At 47.8% G+C, this 25,219-nt stretch overlaps 1 protein-coding gene and 1 pseudogene across 2 annotated transcripts; one reads left to right on the top strand and one right to left on the bottom strand.

The window, feature by feature from the left end:
* Positions 1-7,665, bottom strand: part of LOC129835453 (HAUS augmin-like complex subunit 3) — a 15,081-nt pseudogene extending 7,416 nt beyond the window's left edge.
* Positions 7,666-8,722: 1,057 nt separating this feature from the next.
* Positions 8,723-24,207, top strand: LOC129835337 (prostaglandin reductase 1-like). Of its 2 annotated transcripts, none has more exons than XM_055900936.1 (10): positions 8,723-8,910; positions 9,530-9,654; positions 9,791-9,836; positions 10,047-10,106; positions 10,861-11,028; positions 11,935-12,091; positions 22,406-22,522; positions 22,778-22,883; positions 23,414-23,532; positions 23,895-24,207. In XM_055900936.1, the coding sequence occupies exons 2-10, from the start codon at positions 9,549-9,551 to the stop codon at positions 24,003-24,005; spliced, it is 990 nt and encodes a 329-aa protein (XP_055756911.1). In that variant the 5' UTR covers positions 8,723-8,910; positions 9,530-9,548; the 3' UTR covers positions 24,006-24,207. The 2 variants fall into 2 exon arrangements, with proteins under 2 accessions (XP_055756911.1, XP_055756910.1); XM_055900935.1 differs by lacking the exon at positions 8,723-8,910 and adding an exon at positions 9,056-9,277.
* The last annotated feature ends 1,012 nt before the right edge of the window (positions 24,208-25,219 follow it).

Genomic DNA, 25,219 nt, shown 5'->3' with positions numbered 1-25,219 from the left:
ATGCTATTTTCAAATACATGGGTTAAATGCATGGGTGTACTTTCCACGTGTATTTCAACAATGAACTACTTGTTTTTTCAAATAAAGGCTATCTGAATACTTGTTTTGAAATGAATTGAAAAGTAGTTGAAACATCTAATTAAAATAACCCAGGTCTGACACCCACAAACACACACCTAGTGGAAAGACTAGAGTGTTAAACTATCATCAGGCCTTTTAGTTTAACACCCAACAGGGAGCCATCACTTCTCTACGCTGTGGTGTGCCGTGGTGCAATACTGCTGAACTCTTCCATTTCCATGGAAATTAAGGGGATGAGCAGTGGGGGAATTCTCTCTGTTTCACGCACTCTCAAGGGTGTGTTCCAAATGGTCCCCTAGTACACTACTTTAGACCAGGATCCACAGGGTTCTGGTCAAAAGTAGTGCACTATGTAGGGGTGCCATTTACAATGTATCTCAAAGGGTTTCAGGGAGAGGGACAGGGGGTTGTGGTTTCAGTGGTTTCCTGCATGGGAGCGAGATACCAACCATAACACAACTATTAAAATCGTACATTTCCCCGAGCACCATCACTCAGGTGTTTACCAAAACAACTGGCGTCTGGGAGGCCATTTTGTTGTTGTTTGAATTACGGACTGCAAATGAACCAATATGCAATCCTCTGGCTGTAAAACACCCGAGTGGTGTTGTGGTGCTTAGTAGCCAGGGGGGTCTGCCCCAGGGGGTTCTACCCCTGTAGAGGGGGGGCTCTGAACGCTCTCACACTCTCCTGGGAAGGCCTCGGAATGGAATGACCTGCACCTGAGGGTTCTAGAAGAAGACAAAATAAAAAAGCTTTCTCTCTGCTTAACATTGTATGTATGTGTGTCTCTTTGTGTGTGTGTGTGTGTGTGTGTGTGTGTGTGTGTGTGTGTGTGTGTGTGTGTGTGTGTGTGTGTGTGTGTGTGTGTGTGTGTGTGTGTGTGTGTGTGTGTGTGTGTGTGTGTGTGTGTGTGTGTGTGTGTGTGTGTGTGTGTGTGTGTTTAAGCAAGACCCTGTGTCTGCATACTGAGTGAGGTCATCAAACTCACTGAAACATAGCTGAGGTCTGATGTCCTGTCTATACATTACTGTTCCTGACTCAGCTGTTCACTGACACACACATAAACACTTCCTTACTGATTCTCTGTCAGCATGTTCAGAGTCAGTTATAATCACTGTATCCTGATTCACACTTTTTTGATTTAGTACAAAATGGCACTCTATTCCCTATATAGTGCACTACTTATGACCAGGGCCTAGTCAAAAGTAACGCACTATATAGGGAATAGGGCGCTATTTGGGACGTAGCCTGTATTTCATCAGCACTGTGATATATATATGATCTGCCTGGGGCCCTGGGTTTTTCCTAGTCAGGCCTTGTGGTTGGGGGAAATCTCTGGGCCCTATAGATTACTGGTCAACAGCTTCAGGATCAGCTTCCCGTTCACCAACTCCCAACAGTAACCATTAGAGGGAAAAATGATAAACCAGCCTTAAATTAGCATCTATGAACAATACTGAAAGTCCTGTAAGTCCATCTAGTGGCACATTACAGAAGTGACAATTTGTCCAGGATATAAAATCCCATAAAATCCCCAACATCCATCTCTAACAGTGGAGGCTGGTGGGAGGAGCTATAGGAGGACAGGCTCATTGTAATGGCTGGAATGGAATAAATGGAACGTATCAAACACATGGAAACCACGTTTGACTCTGTTCCATTAATACCATTCCAGTCATTACAATGAGCACGTCCTCCTATAGCTCCGCCCACCAGCCTCCACTGATCTCTAACATATAGTGTACTGAAATTCATACATGTCTTTCTGTGACCTGAACTAACCCATGTTTCCACTATGACCTGAACTAACCCATGTTTCCACTGTGACCTGAACTAACCCATGTTTCCACTATGACCTGAACTAACCCATGTTTCCACTATGACCTGAACTAACCCATGTTTCCACTGTGACCTGAACTAACCCATGTTTCCACTGTGACCTGAACTAACCCATGTTTCCACTATGACCTGAACTAACCCATGTTTCCACTGTGACCTGAACTAACCCACGTTTCCACTGTGTGCGTAATGTGTTTGTGTGTCCTGAACCAACCTGTGCTTCCTCCACAGTTCTTCTGTGCAGTAGTCACCAATGGCCCATCCATGTCCCTCTCTGTAACCCCCTGGCCCTCTCCATCACTCATCTGCCCTTGTGAGGGGGACACCTCCTGGTGGTGGAGGTTGGTACTGCCACTGTTCTTCCAATCTCTTTTTCTTCATTCCTCCTTCCGACTCTGCTCTTCTTTCGCACTCCGCCACTCCCATGCTGTCAATCTTTCCGCCCTCTCCATCTCTCTACCCTCTCTCATTGTCAGTAGTCATGTCACCAAAGAGGAGTTTCCTCTTGATGGGGTCTCTGTGGTTCTCCCCTGGTCCTCCTGCTGTCACTTACTCCTCTGACTGGGCTATCTCCCTGCAGCGCCACCTGCTGCTCAACTAACTCAACTACACCGTGGCTCTCTGTGCTGTCCCTGTGGCTGAGGTTCTCGGAAACTTCGCATAAACTAAAGAGATTTTTTCCCACCAATCATCTCTCTCTAGTGTATGACTTGCACCAAAACCATCATTTTGTAACCAATCATTTGCTCCAATGTCATTCTCCTCTATTTCTGATTAAGGAAAGCAGCCCTCTTTCTGGTCTCTGTCACAGCCTGCCATCTCGTTGGCCTCTTTCAGGTGGAGGCAGCAGGAGAGTCCCAAACTGCCATTTAGTTACAAGTGTTGGGTCCTGGCAGTCAGCATCTCCTCCTCCAGCTGAAACCATTTCTGTGGGCTTGGCTTTAGCCAGGCTCTCCCTCTGGCCTTCCAGGGTTACGGTGGTATCCTCTTGGCTACGTTCAGGACCTTGCCATTCCCAAATCTACACTTCCTAAGTGCCAGCCTTCACTTTGAGTCGTTCGGCTTGTTACGTGGTTCTCTGGTGCTAGACTAACGTTAGCCCTGGAGGATGGTGGTCCACAGGCCCTAGCTGGCTTTTCTCTAAGGGGGCTAGGGTGCTCTGTGCTGGGGAGGGGTGGTCTGACAGGACCCTGGAACTGACAGGCCTATCTGGATCCTTTGCGAGATTGCTTACCGCCCATAAGCTGGTGCTGAAGAAGCTCTGCTCCACTTCCTCCACAGAGCATATGAGCACCTGGAGAAGCCCGACTGTGTGGTGAAAACAATGATCTTTGACTTCTCCAGTGCTTTCAATAACATACAAGCCTGCTTGCTGGCCCAAAAGCTAAAGCACATTCACATAAACCCACACACAAACAAATGGATTGTGAACTACCTGATCAATAGATCACAGTTGGTAAGACTGAACCAGGCAGCATCAGATCGGATATGTACAAACACGGGGGCGCCGCAGGGGACGGTCCTGTCACCTTTTCTGTTTACCCTTTACACAAATGACTTCACACACACAACAATGAACTGAGACACTTACAGAAATTCTCTGATGACTCCGCTGTAGTAAGCTGTGTCATGAGAGGAGACGATGCTCATCTAAGGGATATACAAGAGTCCTTTGTGAAATGGTGTGAGGCTAATTACTTCCATCTGAATGTACTGAAGCCCAAGGAGCTAGTGGTAGATTTTAGGAAAAATGTACATGTTTTTAATCCCATTTCAATTAATTGTGAAGAGATTGTCTCCATTGACTCGTATAAGTACATGGGTGTAATACTGGACAACAAACTGAACTGGAAGGAGAAATCTTAGTGTCTACAAAAAAGTCCAATCCAGACCGTACTTTATAAAAAAGCTTACATCGTTTAATGTCTGTGAGAAAATGCTCTATAGCACTATCTTAGCGAGTGACACTCTGATGACACACACCCACTCCACAGGGCTCTGATGACACACACCCACTCCACAGGGCTCTGATGACACACACCCACACCACAGGGCTCTGATGACACACACCCTCTCCACAGGGCTCTGATGACACACACCCCCACTCCACAGGGCTCTGATGACACACACCCACTCCACAGGGCTCTGATGACACACACCCACACCACAGGGCTCTGATGACACACACCCCCACTCCACAGGGTTCTGATGACACACACCCACTCCACAGGGCTCTGATGACACACACACCCACTCCACAGGGCTCTGATGACACACACACCCACTCCACAGGGATCTGATGACACACACCCACTCCACAGGGCTCTGATGACACACACCCACACCACAGGGCTCTGATGACACACACACCCTCTCCACAGGGCTCTGATGACACACACACCCACTCCACAGGGCTCTGATGACACACACCCACTCCACAGGGCTCTGATGACACACACACCCACTCCACAGGGCTCTGATGACACACACACCCACTCCACAGCACTCTGACACACACCCCCTCCACAGCACTCTGACACACACCCACTCCACAGCACTCTGACACACACCCCCTCCACAGCACTCTGGTGACACACACCCACTCCACAGCACTCTGACACACACCCCCTCCACAGCACTCTGGTGACACACACCCACTCCACAGCACTCTGACACACACCCACTCCACAGCACTCTGACACACACCCACTCCACAGCACTCTGACACACACCCACTCCACAGCACTCTGACACACACCCACTCCACAGCACTCTGGTGACACACCCACTCCACAGGGCTCTGATGATACACACCCACTCCACAGCACTCTGGTGACACACACCCACTCCACAGGGCTCTGGTGACACACACCCACTCCACAGCACTCTGGTGACACACACCCACTCCACAGCACTCTGGTGACACACACCCACTCCACAGCACTCTGGTGACACACACCCACTCCACAGCACTCTGGTGACACACACCCACTCCACAGCACTCTGGTGACACACACCCACTCCACAGGGCTCTGACACACACCCACTCCACAGGGCTCTGGTGACACACACCCACTCCACAGCACTCTGACACACACCCACTCCACAGCACTCTGACACACACCCACTCCACAGCACTCTGGTGGCACACACCCACTCCACAGCACTCTGGTGACACACACCCACTCCACAGCACTCTGGTGACACACACCCACTCCACAGCACTCTGGTGACACACACCCACTCCACAGCACTCTGGTGACACACACCCACTCCACAGCACTCTGGTGACACACACCCACTCCACAGCACTCTGGTGACACACACCCACTCCACAGCACTCTGACACACACCCACTCTACAGCACTCTGGTGACACACACCCACTCCACAGCACTCTGACACACACCCACTCCACAGCACTCTGGCGAAAGAAAGCGAATTTGTTAAAAAATATTTAAAAAAATATTTGTGTTGCACAATTGTTCTTACATAATATAACCATATCCAATTTCAGTGGCACGTCTTAGACTGATGGACTGTGCCATCCCCACGGCATCCACAATCGATCAGTCCACTCAGCACGAATTATATATATATATATATTTTTTTTTGCTACTGCTTGACTAAAGACATTCCAGTCGACCAACAGCCTATCGACTAAACAATCGACCATTCGACTAAATGGGGTCAGCCCTAGTCTGCATCATGATCAAAAAGAGCATTTGTGCATTACAAAACAAACTAACTGTACCTGCTCCTGTCTGAAGGTATAGTACTCCTGTCTGAAGGTATAGTACTCCTGTCTGAAGGTATAGTACTCCTGTCTGAAGGTATAGTACTCCTGTCTGAAGGTATAGTACTCCTGTCTGAAGGTATAGTACTCCTGTCTGAAGATATAGTACTCCTGTCTGAAGGTATAGTACTCCTGTCTGAAGGTATAGTACTCCTGTCTGAAGGTATAGTACTCCTGTCTGAAGGTATAGTACTCCTGTCTGAAGGTATAGTACTCCTGTCAGAAGGTATAGTACTCCTGTCTGAAGGTATAGTACTCCTGTCTGAAGGTATAGTACTCCTGTCTGAAGGTATAGTACTCCTGTCTGAAGGTATAGTACTCCTGTCTGAAGGTATAGTACTCCTGTCTGAAGGTATAGTACTCCTGTCTGAAGGTATAGTACTCCTGTCTGAAGGTATAGTACTCCTGTCTGAAGGTATAGTACTCCTGTCTGAAGGTATAGTACTCCTGTCTGGCCAGCTGCAGGTCCAGGTCTCCCCTAACCACAGGCAAGTTGAGCAGGCCTGGTGCGTTGCCTCAGAGCCGCTGTAGAGGCCCCTGGAGGAGAGATTCTAGATCAGCCCCCACGCCCTGCAGCTCACGCCTGGACAAGGCCTCACGCGCCTGGAGAGAGGTGTTGGTGGTGGTGCCCTGTGAGAGGAGAGAGGGAGAAGTTAGAGTTAATATGCAACTCTCATGAACCATCCAATGCCCACTGCCCTTACTAACATGTTATATAGTGATACCAATAATTGCAATAAAAAGGGCATTCCAAAAGGTTATACGATAAAGAATTTCAAAACAGGTGCCTTACCTTGGTGAATGACCGCAGGTTCTCAGTGATCCACCCCAGCCCGGCCCTGGCTCGCTCTTCCTCTGCCCTTGCCTTGAACAACTGGTGCAGGACCACAATCTGACCCCACTGGAGCCTGGCCCTGGCTCCCTCCTCCTCCCTTGCCTTGCCTTGAACAACTGGTGCTGGGCCACAATCTGACCCCACTGGAGCCTGGCCCTGGCTCCCTCCTCCTCCCTTGCCTTGCCTTGAACAACTGGTGCTGGACCACAATCTGACCCCACTGGAGCCTGGTCCTCTCCCTCCTCTGCTCCACCACTCTTTTCCATCCTTCTCTTTTATCTCATCCCCCTCTCCATCTCCGCAGAGGCTGAGGTCCAGGAACTGGAAGCGTTCTGAGTAGGAGGTCTCCACCATGTCGGTGATGCCCGGGAAGAACTGGTGCCGGGTGAGGGTGGCCAGGGCCTTGGTGTTCAGCTCCTCCTGGTGGAGATAGTGCTCCAGAGATAGCTGGGAGAACAGGACAGGAGGCCCTAGTGGGTGGGTACTGAGGGCCGAGGCAGCAGCCTCTCCCTGGATCTTTCCTTCCTTGGAATCTGGGTCTACTTTGAGGTAGGATCCTAGTAGCCTCACCTCGTCCATGAAGGTCTGTAGTGTGACATTTGTCCCGGCATTCTCCGTCCCCAGCGCCGCGTTGGCATCCTTCAGCCTGCCATTGGCCGCATTCTGCTGGGCGGCTAATCGGAGCGCAGCGTCAGCCCGGGGGATGGCGAGCACCTGGAGCTTCTTGTGGCGCCACTGTTTCAGATGCTTCTCCTTTTTCAACGCTACTAGCTCCGCCTCTAGATCTTCCACGTTCACCTCGTCCTCCGTCAAGGATGAAAAAGATGAGGAAGGGTGGACCACGCTAATTGCAGCCGCAGGCATACAGGTATTGAGGACTTCGCCCAGGGCAGCCTGATCAAATATGGGCTTGATGAAGTCACCTTAAAGGCCCGGGCCTCCTCTGGGGTGAGGACGTTGCCCTGGTTGAGGGTGTGGCAGACAAAGCGAAGGAGGTGGAGGTTTTCCGAAGCGCAGGCAAACAGCCAATCAATCTCAGAGCCCTTCAGGGATAGGGTGCCCGGATAACCTAACCAACCAAGCACATCCACGAACTGACCGCCGTCTAACATGAGGACAGCACCCTACCACAGATAGAACAATGAGACAGATATTTCACCGGATGTATCAATGTGAAGCATACGCTTGGCGTTTCCACTCACTACCAAATATGGTAGTGAGAGCAGTGTGGGAGAAGATGGAACGAAGATGGAACATTTTCTCATCAATGAAATATTTGATCTCAATACAGTTTTCTGTTCCCAAAACTAGAATCTGTTACAAACAGATTGGACTAAGTTTCATTGACTTTACCATTTGCCAAAGTAAAAAAATAAATATTGCATTGTTTAAAATGAGTGCAAACGATCTGGCTAGCTAGTGCATGGTTCTGCCCACCTCCTTGCTTGTTCTGCCCACTATGACTCATTTGTTCCCATTTGAAACGATGGGCTGTGGTCTATCTTGGTTTAGTTATACAACTCTTTGACCCTTTTATTTTTAATCCCAGCCCACGTCCCCTGTAACATCATAGTAATTGAATACAAATTAAATTGTTCCTTTCAAGACAAGACAATTTCCTGTGGAGAAGATGGTTCCTGGAATGAGGGGTAAACTCTCAGTTTTAGCAATTTCTAATATGAAATCTAAAGGACCTAGAAATTGTCTGAAGCAATTTGTCCACTGATATTTTACATTGTTCATTTCTTCTTTTTCAACTGGTAGGAAGCGGCTACTTAAGCAAAATGCGCGCTCTCTCATCCATCTTCTTTGGGGTTATTTTCGAACTACACGCAACAAATGTATTGTCGCCAGAAACTGGACGGAAGAAAAGTAAATTACACTACGGGGAAGAGAAATGTAACATTCATCCACACAAACTACGAAATAATAACAAATATATACTTCAGTCGCTCGAAACCTCAAATCCCATGTTCAGGCTCTGGGGCCTGATATGGTTGGACCACACACGTCAGTAATCCATGTAGCTCATCAAATGTTAAACGCATAAATTGTTCAACTAAAGAAACAATATCATTAGGATATTTTTTTATTTCTTTTTCAATTAGCCCCGTGCCGTTTATCACCATTGCTACAACGCGACAGTCGCGCTCTCATCCAAAATCAGTCACCCTCTCAACATTACGTTCAACGTCACGCGATGGGGATCCGCTAAACAACTTTTTCAGCCAATGAGAAAGTAGTCGAGCCTACCTGCCCACGCTCTTTTGAACGTTTCTAGGGACGTTTTGACATTTCTTTCATTCTGCATGGAGAACAGTGACCCAGAAGTGTGATTTGTTTATACGTTATTCGAGGTGAGTTTTGCTGGACAAGGTATGGCATTCAAACGTATTGATAGAGAGAAATGCTTATTTAACTCGTTTCATCATCTGTTGTGGTGGTGGTCGACAGACCCCTATAAAGTTGGTTTGCGCGGTATTCATTTGGCAACAATGCACAGCACTCGGCTAGGTTCTGCAAGTCCTTTATCTAGCTAACCTAGTGCCGTGGGATAAATGTGAATTTTGCTATTCTAAATAGCAGCCTACTGTAGGCTACTATAGTACTGCAAATCAATGCATGCTTGTTTTTGCTGGCACAATACTCTTTACTGCACAGACTGCCGTGGCCATGCTTACCAGCTGATCGACAATCTTTGAATAACATGCGTCCTTTGTTGAAGTACGGTAGTTTCTCGTCATCCTGTTATGATATAAGCATCTGGGTGTTAAATGTATCTATTGCATTTCTAGCTTTATTTTATATCTCAACCTACAGTTTTAGTTTGCTCCAGTTTAGAGCTGCCTATCAGTATGCATGACATGTTGCTACATTCAGGATGCACAAGTAGAAACGGTTCCAAGGTTATCTTTGGCGAGGAGTTATCTTTAGTTGTATTGAAAGCAAGTAAGTAAATCATATATTATTTCACAGTTGTCCAAAGCAAAGAGCCATGGTTCAATCCAAGACCTGGGTCCTGGCCCGTCACTTTGAAGGCTTCCCGGAGGACAGCAACTTTCAGCTGAAGCTGGAGCAGCTGCCAGAGCCTAAAGATGGAGGTAACAAACCTGTGGGGATGAGCTCATCACATTGACTTAGATCATCTGAACCAGTACCTGCACTGAGTACAAGATTCCTGCACCTGACTGAAGCTGATATGAGTGATGTCATACGTTGTTGTTCTGTATGTTTCAGAGGTGCTTCTCGAGGCACTGTTTCTCAGTGTGGATCCATACATGAGGTAGGGGAGAAAAGTCAAAGAAAACGGGGACGGGGTTGGATTCCCCTAACATGTGCCATTTAGGTCATGTTTCATGTAATGTGATATCTGTAAGGAAAAGGATATGTTGTTATTCACTGAACAGTTTTGACTTTGCTAAACCACAGTTCTTCAGTATATTTCAGTACAGAAAACATCTCATCTGATTAGTTCCTCTGTGGTTGTTTCCAGACCGTTCAGCCGACTGCGTATGAAAGAGGGGGGAGTGATGATCGGAACTCAAGTGGCCAAGTAAGAAAAATAAGCAAGTCCGCTTCCAAATGGCACCCTATTACCTACATAGTGCACTAGTGGGCCCTGGTCAAAAGCAGTTCACTATGTAGGGAATAGGTTGCCATTTGGGATGCAGGACTAAGTTAACTGCCTTTCATCTACCATGAGAGGACATGCATGCCTGCCGTTTACGGCAAGAGAATCGGTCCTGCACCTGTTATTCATTTCTGAGGAAGTAGATTATCATTCGTGACTGCAGTTGTAAGAGAACAAATTGAATGCACTTGGCAGTGTGTTCTGAGGTTCCGTTCCTGCCACAAGTGAATGGTTCAATGTGTTTTCACAGACAACGTTTGTTATTGAGAGTGAGTCTGTCTGGATAAATACACAGAACCAAATGACTCTCCCCTGCTTTCACTCTCTCCCCAGGGCTTTTAAGTTATTTTACTGAGTTTATATCCTTGAATACTGTCATTAAAGTATCTTTGTGAATGTGTACAGATTGTTCTGGAATTTCCAAAGGCTTCCATTGACATTTCATATGTATTCAAATTAGTCTCTAGATAAACAATTTAGCAACCACTGAGGGTGGTTGACGTAGTCCCAGATTAAACCTTCTCTGTGACTAGAAACTTTCAGTTGGAGATTCTTCGTTAGGCATACTTTAGGATCGGTGTCTTCTGACACAGACTTGTTATCAACACTCTAAGTATGATCAACTGTCTGATAGTTAATTCAGTTTGTTTATTTGTTTGTGCGTGTGGTTTTCTAGGGTGATCCAGAGCAACAACTCAACCTTCCCAATTGGGTGCCATGTGGTTGGTAGATGCGGCTGGAGGACACACACTGTGTCTGATGGGACAGGCCTGACACGCCTTCTGTCTGACTGGCCACAGGAGGTCCCCATGTCCCTGGCTCTGGGGGCCATCGGCATGCCTGGGTAAGGAATGGGGGACTTCCTGAGTGCCAGTGGCTTCTATTTTGGGGTAAAAGTCTCAGAAATCCCGGTCCGAGGGCAACAGCACTCGTACAGAATGTCAGAACATTGTTAATGTGGGGGGCAATCCGTCTGCCTAGGGAGAATAGTAAAAAAACAAGAGTTCCTATGGCATGTATCACCACTGGCCACAAAGTGTGGAACATTTATGTTTTCAGGCCAGAAGAAGGGCCTGGGTAAGGAGGACTGCTAACAGTTAATTCTGTCAGCTAAATGTTGGAGCTAGTGTTGGAGAATTTGCAGCACAGCTGTTTCATGACAGATTAAATGTTGACCTCAAGTCTGCCAGGAAAAGCATCTGTATGTTTTCCTTTGGGTTTGATAAAACAAAGATTTGGGCCACAGATGTCTCCGGTCACCATTTACAGTCCTATTCCGCTGAACTCTAAACCGTTTGATTGAGTCATCATTCAGATGAACATCCATCTGATGCTACTGCTTGTGTTTTTAAGTATCTAAAAAGCTTTATTTTGACGGTGAAGAATTATATGGGAGAGACAGGCAAGGAGGAGAGAAAGGTTGAGGCGGGGGTTGGCCTCACGACCATTGGGGTTGTACATGTGTGCTTTCTGATGGGAGTGTTCCCACTGGACCACATGGGTGACACATCTATGGTTAAACTTCTTATTGAAGAGCTCTCCCTCTGGTGCTCTGACTACAGGCTGACAGACCTTATGTGTTCTCCAGTGTTGTCTCTGCTGTTTGATCACTCTTTAAACAGTTTCAAAATATGGAATCACAACTCTTTGTCTGGGGGTTTGAGAATTTAAAAACTTTGAAAGACAAATGACTGTATTCAATGGACTATAAAGTTGTATTTTATTCTATTCCCTTGTAATCTGATTGCAGGTTAACAGCCCTGTACGGTCTGGAGGAGGTGCTGGGGCTGCAAGCTGGCGACACCCTCCTGGTGAACGCTGCAGCTGGGGCCGTGGGCTCCGCTGTGGGCCAGATCGCTAAGATCAAGGGCTGCAGGGTGGTGGGCTCCACCGGGTCTGACGCCAAGGTAAGAATGAAAAAGGGATTTGAATGAAAGACTGGGAGGCAAATGTGCAATGGTCATCATCTGTTTCTTTGTCTTCATCCTTTGATTTTTTTTTTTTTTTTTTTCCAAGACGGCGTAGCAGTGTAGACGTCTTTGTCCTGTCGTGTCCCTTGTATATATCTTTTTACATCTTTTTCTTCGCATATATTTAAAAAAAACTTTCTTAAACCTCAACTTCTAAATACTCTCCTGCAACCCGCCTCACCCAATGTGGCGTGGATCTGCTTTTTTCTAAAGTATTTCTATTTACTTCTGATCTGGAATCCATCTACTGAAGATAGCCAGCTAACTGCCTACCAGCTATCAGTTAGCAAACCATTGCTAGCGGTCATCAGCTAACCTTTAGCTCGGAAAGCTCTCGCTAGTTCGAACAACGTGACTAAAACCAGAGCATAACGGACCTATTTCTCTCCATATCCCCGGATTCCTACCGCAAACTCTGAACATTTTCATCTGGATCTTCGCAACTAGCTAACCACAATCCCGGGTGACCACTCCTGGCTAGCGTTTCCATCCCGGAGCAGGCACCGGAGCAGGCACCAATTAGCCTGAAGCTAATTGGCTAGGGCTCCTGTGCTACCACTGAAGCCCACTCCTGGGCTACAAGACCCGGACCCATTTACTGCCGGTACGGAGCACGGAACCCCGCCTATCCTCTACGACTGGAATACCGACATAATCTGCCCGGGGACTCCAACAGGCCCCTCAGGCGTGACGCCCGCTGAAGGCCCATTCTGCTAACCTACTAGGCCTGTTAGCTACCTAGAGCTACCTGGAACCCTACTAATTCCACGACTGGTCTATCGACGTCACCGCACGAAGAGGCAAAAACAGACTTCCCCCCCCATCGCGACGTCCCCCAAAGGCTAACTTGCCTACCCCGGTCTGCTAACTGCTAGCTTATCTTGCAGCTAGCGCAGCTAGGAAGCTAGCACCAGTTAGCAAACACAATTCTACAATTCACAACCTCTCTTTCGCCATCGCTATCCGGCTTGGATTCTCTGTCGACACGACCACGTCTGGTTTGCAGACGTGCCCTCAACCGGTGCCCTCAACCGGCCTCCGTCTGAGCAGACCCCCTCCGTCTGAGCAGACCATCCCCCCGGGCTACTAACTTTAAACGCGTGCTAGCTTAGTGGAGGCCTCACTACTCCATCTACGGCTGCCCCCTGGACACTATGATCACTTGGCTACATAGCTGATGCCTGCTTGACTGTCCATTAATTCACGGTACTCCATTCTGTTTATTTGTGTTTTATCTGTCGGCTCTGTGCCTTAACTCAGGATCTGTGTGTAGTTAATCCGACCCTCTCTGCCCAGTCGTCGCCATTTTTACCTTCTGTTGCTGTGTTAGCTGACTAGCTGCTGTTATTTCACCTGCTGTTTTAGCTAGCTCTCCCAATCATGACCTGCAATCACTTTATGCCTTATTGTATGTCTCTCTCTAATATCAATATGCCTTGCATACTGTTGTTCAGGCTAGTTATCATTGTTTTGGTTTGCAATGGACCCCGTAGTTCCACTCTCCGTACCTCTGATACCTCCTTTGTCCCACCCCCCACACATGCGGTGACCTCACCCATTGAGACCAGCATGTCCAGAGATACAACCTCTCTTATCATCACCCAGTGCCTGGGCTTGCCTCCGCTGTACCCGTGCCCCACCATACCCTGGTCTGCACATTATGCCCAGAATCTATTCTACCACGCCCATAAATCTGCTCCTTTTATTCCTTGTCCCCAACGCTCTAGGCGACCAGTTTTGATAGCCTTTAGCCGCACCCTCATTCTACTACTCCTCTGTTCCTCGGGTGATGTGGAGGTAAACCCAGGCCCTGCATGTCCCCAGTCACCCTCCTTTGTTGACTTCTGTGATCGAAAAAGCCTTGGCCTCATGCATGTCAACATCAGAAGCCTCCTCCCCAAGTTTGCCTTACTCACCGCTTTAGCACACTCTGCCAACCCTGATGTCCTTGCCGTGTCTGAATCCTGGCTCAGGAAGGCCACCAAAAACTCTGAGATTTCCATACCCAACTATAACACTTTCCGTCAAGATAGAACTGCCAAAGGGGGAGGAGTTGCAATCTACTGCAGAGATAGCCTGCAAAGTTCTGTCATACTTTCCAAGTCTATGCCCAAACAGTTCGAACTTCTAATTTTAAAAATTAATCTCTCCAGAAATAAGTCTCTCACTGTTGCCGCCTGCTACCGACCCCCCTCAGCTCCCAGCTGTGCCCTGGACACCATCTGTGAATTGATCGCTCCCCATCTAGCTTCAGAGTTTGTTCTGTTAGGTGACCAAAACTGGGATATGCTTAACACCCCGGCAATCCTACAATCTAAGCTTGATGCCCTCAATCTCACACAAATCATCAAGGAACCCACCAGGTACAACCCTAAATCCGTAAACATGGGCACCCTAATAGACATTATCCTGACCAACTTGCCCTCCAAATACACCTCTGCTGTCTTCAATCAAGATCTCAGCGATCACTGCCTCATTGCCTGTATCCGCCACGGGTCCACGGTCAAACGACCACCCCTCATCACTGTCAAACGCTCCCTGAAACACTTCTGCGAGCAGGCCTTTCTAATCGACCTGGCCCGGGTACCCTGGAAGGATATTGACCTCATCCCGTCAGTTGAGGATGCCTGGTCATTCTTTAAAAGTTACTTCCTCACCATATTAGACAAGCATGCTCCGTTCAAAAAATGCAGAACCAAGAACAGATATAGCCCTTGGTTCACTCCAGACCTGACTGTCCTCGACCAGCACAAAAACATCCTGTGGCGAACTGCAATAGCATCGAAGAGCCCCCGTGATATGCAACTGTTCAGGGAAGTCAGGAACCAATACACGCAGTCAGTCAGGAAAGCAAAGGCCAGCTTTTTCAAGCAGAAATTTGCATCCTGTAGCTCTAACTCCAAAAAGTTCTGGGATACTGTAAAGTCCATGGAAAACAAGAGCACCTCCTCCCAGCTGCCCACTGCACTGAGGCTAGATAACACGGTCACCACTGATAAGTCCGTGATAATCAAAAACTTCAACAAACATTTCTCAATGGCTGGCCATGCTTTCCACCTGGCGACTCCAACCTTGGCCAACAGCCCCGCCCCCCCCGCTGCTACTCGCCCAAGCCTCCCCAGCTTCTCCTTTACCCATATCCAGATAGCAGATGTTCTGAAAGAGCTGGAAAACCTGGACCCATACAAATCACCTGGGCTTGACAATCTGGGCCCCCTATTTCTGAAACTGTCCGCTGCCATTGTCGCACCCCCTATTACCAGCCTGTTCAACCTCTCCTTCGTATCATCTGAGATCCCCCAAGGATTGGAAAGCTGCCGCTGTCATCCCCCTCTTCAAAGGGGGAGACACCCTGGACCCAAACTGTTACAGACCTATATCCATCCTGCCCTGCCTAGCTAAGGTCTTCGAAAGCCAAGTCAACAAACAGATCACTGACCATCTCGAATCCCACCGTACCTTCTCCGCTGTGCAATCTGGTTTCCGAGCCGGTCACGGGTGCACCTCAGCCACGCTCAAGGTACTAAACGATATCATAACCGCCATCGATAAAAGACATTACTGTGCAGCCGTCTTCATCGACCTGGCCAAGGCTTTCGACTTTGTCAATCACCATATTCTTATCGGCAGACTCAATAGCCTCGGTTTTTCTAATGACTGCCTTGCCTGGTTCACCAACTACTTTGCAGACAGAGTTCAGTGTGTCAAATCGGAGGGCATGTTGTCCGGTCCTCTGGCAGTCTCTATGGGGGTACCACAGGGTTCAATTCTCGGGCCGACTCTTTTCTCTGTATACATCAATGATGTTGCTCTTGCTGCGGGCGATTCCCTGATCCACCTCTACGCAGACGACACCATTCTGTATACTTCCGGCCCTTCCCTGGACACTGTGCTATCTAACCTCCAAACGAGCTTCAATGCCATACAACACTCCTTCCGTGGCCTCCAACTGCTCTTAAACGCTAGTAAAACCAAATGCATGCTTTTCAACCGTTCGCTGCCTGCACCCGCACGCCCGACTAGCATCACCACCCTGGACGGTTCCGACCTAGAAGATGTGGACATCTATAAGTGCCTAGGTGTCTGGCTAGACTGCAAACTCTCCTTCCAGACTCATATCAAACATCTCCAATCCAAAATCAAATCTAGAGTCGGCTTTCTATTCCGGAACAAAGCCTCCTTCACTCACGCCGCCAAACTTACCCTAGTAAAACTGACTATCCTACCGATCCTCGACTTCGGCGATGTCATCTACAAAATAGCCTCCAATACTCTACTCAGCAAACTGGATGCAGTTTATCACAGTGCCATCCGTTTTGTTACTAAAGCACCTTATACGACCCACCACTGCGACCTGTATGCCCTAGTCGGCTGGCCCTCGCTACATGTTCGTCGTCAGACCCACTGGCTCCAGGTCATCTACAAGGCTATGCTAGGCAAAGTGCCGCATTATCTCAGTTCACTGGTCACGATGGCTACACCCACCCGTAGCACGCGCTCCAGCAGGTGTATCTCACTGATCATCCCTAAAGCCAAAACCTCATTTGGACGCCTTTCCTTCCAGTTCTCTGCTGCCTGCGACTGGAACGAATTGCAAAAATCTCTGAAGTTGGAGACTTTTATCTCCCTCAACAACTTTAAAAATCTGCTATCCGAGCAGCTAACCGATCGCTGCAGCTGTACATAGTCCATCTGTAAACTACCCACCCAATTTACCTACCTCACCCCCATACTGCTTTTATTTATTTGTCACGACTTCTGCCGAAGTCGTTGCCTCTCCTTGTCCGGGCGGTGTTCGGCGGTCGACTTCACCGGTCTTCTAGCCATCATCGATCCATTTTTCATTTTCCATTGGTTTTGTCTTGTCTTCCCACACACCTGTTGTCAATCCCATTTATTACCTGTTGTGTATTTAACCCTCTGTTTCCCTTCATGTGTTTGTCAGAGATTGTTCGTTGTCAAGTGTTGTGCTGTTTGTGTATAGGTGTGCGATGGGTCTTCGTACCCAGATTTTGTATGATATTTTTCCGTGAGTGTTATGGAGCTAATTACTGGGACTTTTATTAAAGTACTCCATGCTACACTCTATTTTGACTCTCCTGCGCCTGACTTCCTCTGCCACTTATACACGCCGCTGTGACAGAATCTCTGACCAATATATATGAAGTCAGCAGGAGAGGACACGACGGCCATGGAGGTGGAAAAGCGCGTTATGGAACAAGCTAAGGAGATTGACTGTTTGAGCGCCATCATGGATCGTATTGTCCAGAATATGGATCGCTTGGAGAGACAGGGAGTTTCTCCAGCGCCTCCACTGCCACAACTGGGATTTACCGTTAACGCGTTTTCCCCACCTGAACGTAATAAAATCCGTTTACCCCTACCCACGGGTTACAACGGAGATACTGCTGGCTGCCAGGGTTTCCTGCTTAAACTGAACTTATATCTGGCCACGGTCTCCCCAGTACCATCCGACCGGGAGAAGAGTTCCGCCCTCGTCTCATGCCTCACCGGGAGAGCCCGGGAGTGGGCCAGCGCTGTGTGTAGAGAGGAGAATGCGGCGTTGGACCATTTTGAGGAGTTCACCCGTTATTTCAGGAGAGTATTCGACCATCCTCCCGAAGGAAAAACGGCGGGTGAGCTTCTCTATCATCTGAGGCAGGGGACGAGGAGTGCCCAGGAGTTTGCTTTGGAGTTTAGGACCTTGGCTGCCGGCGCTGGATGGAGCGACAGGGCCCTGATCGACCATTACCATTGTAGCCTACGTGAGGACGTCCGTCGGGAGCTGGCCTGTAGAGACACCACCCTTAACTTCGACCAGCTGGTGGACATGTCCATCAGGCTGGACAACATACTGGCTACTCGTGGACGTCTAGATCGGGGTCTGGTTGTTCCATCCTCCCGCACCCTCTCTCCCGAACCAATGGAATTGGGAGGGACGGTGCGTCGGGAGACCGGAGGGGGTACCCGCTCGAGCACCATCTATGATCGCAGAGATCACACTGCTGATCGGTGTCGGGTTGGTTCCTCTGGGAATAGAGAAGGCAGGCAGGGCACTCTGGCATCACCCCAGGTGAGTAGGCACCATACTCATCCAGAGCCCTCTGTTGCACTTATGTTTGTCTCTGTCACCTTTCCGGATTTTTCCCTTCATTCCCAGTATAAGGCGCTAGTAGATTCAGGCGCGGCTGGGAATTTCATTAATAAAAATTTTGCTCATAGTTTAGGGATTCCTGTTGTTTCTGTTGATATGCCTTTCCCTATTCATGCTTTAGATAGTCGACCAATAGGGTCAGGGTTTATCAGGGAGGTCACCGCACCTTTGTCTATGATAACGCAGGGAGGTCACAAGGAAAAGATTAGTCTTTTTCTTATTGATTCCCCTGCGTATTCTGTGGTGTTAGGCCTACCCTGGTTAACTACTCATAATCCCACTGTTTCTTGGCCACAGAGGGCTCTCACGGGGTGGTCGCGAGAGTGCTCAGGTAGGTGTGTAGGGGTTTCCGTTGGTGCTACTACGGTGGAAAGTCCAGACCAGGTTTCCACCGTGCGCATTCCCCCAGAATATGCCGATTTGGCACTCGCCTTCTGTAAAAAGAAGGCGACTCAATTACCACCCCATCGACAGGGGGATTGTGCGATAGATCTCCTGGTAGACGCTGCATATCCCAGGAGTCATGTGTATCCTCTGTCGCAAGCGGAGACAGTGGCTATGAATAATTATATCTCTGAATCCCTGCGTCAGGGGTTCATTCAGCCATCCATTTCACCCGCCTCTTCGAGTTTCTTTTTTGTGAAGAAGAAGGATGGCGGTTTACGCCCGTGCATTGATTATCGAGATCTCAATAAAATCACGGTGAAATATAGTTACCCGCTACCTTTGATTAATACAGTAATGGAGTCAATGCGCGGGGCCCGCTTCTTCACAAAATTGGATCTCAGGAGTGCGTACAATCTGGTGCGTATTAGGAAGGGTGATGAGTGGAAGACGGCATTTAGCACCACCTCAGGTCATTATGAGTACCTGGTCATGCCATATGGGTTGATGAATGCTCCATCAGTCTTCCAATCGTTTGTAGATGAGATCTTCAGGGACCTGAATGGGCAGGGTGTAGTGGTGTATATCGATGATATTTTGATATACTCTGCTACACGCGCTGAGCATGTGTCCTTGGTGCGCAGGGTGCTTGGTCGCCTGTTGGAGCATGATTTATATGTCAAGGCTGAGAAATGCTTGTTCTTCCAACAATCCATCTCCTTCCTAGGGCATCAGATTTCCACTTCAGGAGTGGAAATGGAGAGCGACCGCATTACAGCCGTGCGTAATTGGCCGACTCCAACCACGGTAAAGGAGGTGCAGCGTTTTTTAGGGTTTGCCAATTACTACCGGAGATTTATCCGGGGTTTTGGTCAGGTTGCAGCTCCCATTACCTCACTGCTAAAGGGGGGAGCGGTGCGCTTGCAGTGGTCGGTCGAGGCGAATAGGGCTTTTGGTAAACTGAAGGCTCTGTTTACCTCGGCGCCTGTGTTGGCTCATCCGGATCCCTCTTTGCCATTCATAGTAGAGGTGGACGCATCCGAAGCTGGGATAGGAGCAGTGCTCTCTCAGCGTTCGGGTGTGCCACCGAAGCTTCGCCCCTGTGCTTTTTTCTCGAAGAAGCTCAGCCCGGCGGAGCGTAACTATGATGTGGGGGACCGAGAGCTGTTAGCTGTCGTAAAAGCCTTGAAGGTGTGGAGGCATTGGCTTGAGGGGGCTAATCACCCTTTTCTCATCTGGACTGATCACCGCAATCTGGAGTACATCCGGCAGGCGAAGAGACTAAATCCTCGCCAGGCAAGGTGGGCCATGTTTTTCACTCGTTTTGTGTTTACGCTTACTTACAGACCAGGCTCCCAGAACGTCAAGGCAGACGCATTGTCTCGGCTGTATGACACAGAGGAGCGACCCATGGATCCCACTCCCATACTCCCAGAGTCGTGTTTGGTGGCGCCAGTAGTGTGGGAGCTGGACGCGGACATTGAGCGGGCGTCACGTGCAGAGCCCTCTCCTCCTGAGTGTCCAGCTGGTCGTCTGTACGTTCTGTCTGCTGTCCGTGACCGATTGATCTATTGGGCTCACACATCACCCTCCTCTGGTCATCCTGGGATAGGTCGGACGATGCGCTGTCTTGATGGGAGGTACTGGTGGCCCACTTTAGCTAAGGACGTGAGGATTTATGTTTCCTCCTGTTCGGTGTGCGCCCAGTGCAAGGCTCCTAGACACCTGCCTAGAGGTAAGCTTTTACCTTTACCCGTTCCTCAACGGCCGTGGTCGCACCTGTCAGTGGATTTTGTGACTGATCTTCCACCTTCACAGGGTTACACCACGATCCTGGTCGTTGTGGATCGGTTCTCTAAGTCCTGTCGTCTTATCCCTTTGCCCGGTCTCCCTACGGCCTTACAAACTGCGGAGGCTCTGTTTACACATGTTTTCCGGCATTATGGGGTGCCTGAGGATATAGTGTCTGATCGGGGTTCCCAGTTCACGTCAAGGGTCTGGAAGGCGTTCATGGAACGTCTGGGGATCTCGGTTAGTCTTACCTCAGGTTTTCACCCCGAGAGTAATGGGCAGGTGGAGAGAGTTAACCAGGATGTGGGCAGGTTTCTGCGGTCCTATTGCCAGGACCGGCCAGGGGAGTGGGCGAAGTTCGTGCCCTGGGCAGAGATAGCCCAGAACTCGCTACGTCACTCCTCCACTAACCTCACCCCTTTTCAATGTGTATTAGGTTATCAGCCGGTTCTGGCTCCTTGGCATCAGAGTCAGACCGAAGCTCCTGCGGTGGACAATTGGTTTCGGCACGCTGAGGAAACTTGGGAGGCAGCCCACGTCCACCTTCAGCGTGCCATAAGGCGCCAGAAAATTGGCGCAGACCGTCGCCGCAGTGAGGCCCCGGTGTTCGTACCAGGGGACAGGGTCTGGCTCTCGACCCGAAACCTGCCCCTCCGCCTGCTCTGCCGGAAGCTGTGTCCGCGGTTTGTGGGGCCGTTTAAAGTCCTGAGGAGAGTGAACGAGGTATGTTATAGATTACAACTGCCCATTAATTACCGTATTAACCCCTCGTTCCATGTGTCTCTCCTCAGGCCGGTGGTGGCTGGCCCGCTCCAGGAGGCTGAAGTGCGTGAAGTTCCTCCGCCTCCTCTAGACATCGAGGGGGTCCCGGCGTACGCTATTCGATCCATTTTGGATTCGAGACGTCGGGCGAGGGGCCTTCAGTACCTCGTGGACTGGGAGGGGTACGGGCCGGAGGAGAGATGCTGGGTTCCGGTGGAGGACGTTTTAGATCCTTCCATGTTAAAAGAATTCCACCGCCTCCATCCGGATCGCCCTGCACCTCGCCCTCCGGGTCGTCCCCGAGGCCGGTGTCGACGCACTGCTGGAGCCGCGCGTCAGGGGGGGGGTACTGTCACGACTTCTGCCGAAGTCGTTGCCTCTCCTTGTCCGGGCGGTGTTCGGCGGTCGACTTCACCGGTCTTCTAGCCATCATCGATCCATTTTTCATTTTCCATTGGTTTTGTCTTGTCTTCCCACACACCTGTTGTCAATCCCATTTATTACCTGTTGTGTATTTAACCCTCTGTTTCCCTTCATGTGTTTGTCAGAGATTGTTCGTTGTCAAGTGTTGTGCTGTTTGTGTATAGGTGTGCGATGGGTCTTCGTACCCAGATTTTGTATGATATTTTTCCGTGAGTGTTATGGAGCTAATTACTGGGACTTTTATTAAAGTACTCCATGCTACACTCTATTTTGACTCTCCTGCGCCTGACTTCCTCTGCCACTTATACACGCCGCTGTGACATTATTTTACTTTTCTGCACTTTTGCACACCAGTATCTCTTCTTGCACATGATCATCTGATGATTTATCACTCCAGTGTTAATCTGCTAAATTGTAATTATTTGATTTATTGCCTACCTCATGCCTTTTGCACACATTGTATATAGATTCTCTTTTTTCTACCATGTTATTAACTTGTCTATTGTTTACTCCATGTGTAACTCTGTGTTGTTGTCTGTTCACACTGCTATGCTTTATCTTGGCCAGGTCGCAGTTGCAAATGAGAACTTGTTCTCAACTAGCCTACCTGGTTAAATAAAGGTGAAATAAATAAAAAATAAAAGAGGGGGCAGCACTTTATTAAGTTACATTTTTTCATTTTCCTTTCCTAAACTTTTTTGCTTATTCATTTTCTTTTTCTCTTTTCCGACACCAAGGTGGCCTTCCTCAAGGAGCTGGGCTTCGATGAGGCCTTCAACTACAAAACAGTCAGCTCTCTGGAGGAGGCCCTGAAGACTGCCTCACCTGACGGATACCACTGCTTCTTTGAGAACGTAGGTTATATAGTAGTTATCAAGTATTTGGTTCTAGTAAAGTATTTATATAAAGTGTTATTAAGTAGTTATATAATAATTCACTCTGATACTTGTTATATTGTTAGATATGGCTGCTACTTTTTAGTTATAAAGTAGTATTTCACTCTGGTTTTAATATCATTAGACAGATATATAGTGTCGGACGCTATCAGTGTTTTGTAATGGGTATTTCATCCTAACATATTTACCTGGATATAACTTACGTTTTCATAGGTGGGAGGCCCTTTCTCTAGTGTGGCCATCCCTCAGATGAAGGAGTTTGGAAGGATAGCCTTGTGCGGGGGCATCTCAACATACAATGACACCACTCCACAAACAGGTCTGCTCTCGCTCTCTTTTCTTACAGAGATGCACATTTAAAGAACCCATTCAAATATACACAACTCTACATTGCAAAACTCTCTAATTTGTGTTACCTTTATTATATGCTGTGAGTGTTGAGATTGTGCACTGACTGTGCTAATTTCAATATTCCACTAGAGGGCGCCATTAGCCAGTATTACACTCAGAATGCTGTCTCCAGCTGAATGTTTCATTCAGTGGGGGAAGCTAGAGGCGATCAGTCTCATTATAATGTCTCGGATAGAATAAATGGAACGGTTCCATTTATGCCATTCCAGCCATTACAATGAGCCTGTCATCCTACCAGCCTCCTCTGGTTTCATTGCATAGAAATTAATTAAGAAGCATATTGGATCTTTGTTTTCCTTTGCCTATATGGCACACTCTCTATAATCTCTTTCCTCATCTTGCTTTTCCTTTCTCTCTCTCTTACTCTCAATATCTCTCATCGCTCTCATTTTCTCTCACTTTCTTTCACTTCTTTCGCTCTCTCCCTCTCTCGGACAGGTCCCTACCCCCAGCTGACCATGATCTTTAAGCAGCTGAAGATGGAGGGCTTCCTGGTGGGCAGGTGGGAGCATAAGAACCAAGAGGCTCTGAGGAGACTGATGGCCTGGAAGAGGGAGGCAAGTACAGTACTGAGGATAAAAAGTAGCCTGAAATCCAGACCTGTTTTGTGCTAACATTACACTCCTTGTGCTCTGACATGTTTGGCTTATGACATGGAACACAAGGAGTGGAATGTTAGCACAAACAGACTGGTACCCAGGGTACATAAAAACGGTCTGAAGTTGAGAATCATGAAAATGCTGTATTGGGTAACAATTTCAGGACACCATGTTTTACATATTGTGTAGATGTCTGTTAGCTGTACACCCTGCTATTCTAGTAAGCCTTCATCTCATTTCGAGCTATTCATATTTACAATATGACATGTCTGTGACTATCAGAGATTTTAGACCTGTTAATGTTATGTTTTTATCCACAGGGGAAACTGCAGTGTCGTGAGCATGTCACTGAAGGCTTTGAGAACATGCCTGCTGCCTTTATGGGAATGCTGCAGGGAGACAATATTGGAAAAGCCATTGTTAAAGTTTAGATGGCTTCAATGGATACTCTATCATAGAATTAGAATTCATGGAACATTCCCATAGGAACGCCAAACTATAACCATGACATTGCATTCTGGAATCATTTTTCTATAGTGCATTCATAGCACAACCTTATTATGCATTCACATCATAGTCCGTCCTAGAATCCAAATGTTTACTTTGTATGAAGTATTAAAGTCTTTTTATGGCTTTTGTTGTCTGACTTCAATGGTTTACTCACAAATCAGATTCAAATGAATTGATAGTGTTTCGTAGGCGACCAAGTAGTAATTTAGTAATGGCAAGATGTGCATCGCCACACTGTACCACAGACCTAGGTTCTGTCTTATTGCAGACTATAGCTCTAAAAATAACTCTGCTCATAATTAATGCTTCTCATCTCCTTGAAAGCAGGAAGAAAGTGCTTTGTTCATTAGGCACCAAACGGTAGTAAAAAGAACTAAAACAGGGAGGTACTACCTGGAATTGTCCAATAAGAAACGTTCCTTTTCCATTTGAAAACATTTACTACGGTGTGCCCTAATGAATGTGACCCAGGGCTTTGAAGCTCCTGTGCTCCTACGCTGTCATTGAGTGGATCCAAAACAATAGTGTAAGGTCTATCACCCCGTAGCCGTCTACAACATCCCTTTGTTTGATATGAATGAGACGTCTTTATTTTTAGTTACTGATTAGAATTTCAGTAGAGCTCAGGTGACAAGATGTTAGTTTCTGTAATAAGACAAACCTCACGGTGAGAGCCTGTCATATACATAACCATGGACCACCATGAGGAAGGAAGGAAAGCATGAATCATACCAATAAAGTAATCTGATGGGACTATTACAATGTATATGATGCATTCAGATCACGTTGGTCCATCAATCCACAGAATAAATTACTTTCTCATTTGATTTGAATGTTCAGTGTAATTACTTTCCCAGCTCCAATGCTATTTGACCCTGCTTCTTGACTCACCGGTTCTCTCAACCAATCCCCTGCTGGTTCTGTAGTAAACCAGGAATTTGTCAAGTCACCGTGACTTGTGGAATAAACTATTGTACATGTTGCCTACACAATATGCAGCATTCATATAGTCAAACCAATTGTGGTCCCTTTTGATTCATTCCAGAAAATACTATGTTCAAGTATTCAATGTATTTGAATGACCCAAGTCATTTGCAGTCTTGAGAAGTAACCTAATCTACACATAAAATATGAA

This window comes from Salvelinus fontinalis, chromosome 36, assembly GCF_029448725.1.
Source record: "Salvelinus fontinalis isolate EN_2023a chromosome 36, ASM2944872v1, whole genome shotgun sequence".
Classification (NCBI taxonomy): Eukaryota; Metazoa; Chordata; class Actinopteri; order Salmoniformes; family Salmonidae; genus Salvelinus; species Salvelinus fontinalis.
This window is presented reverse-complemented; position numbering and strand designations above follow the sequence as displayed.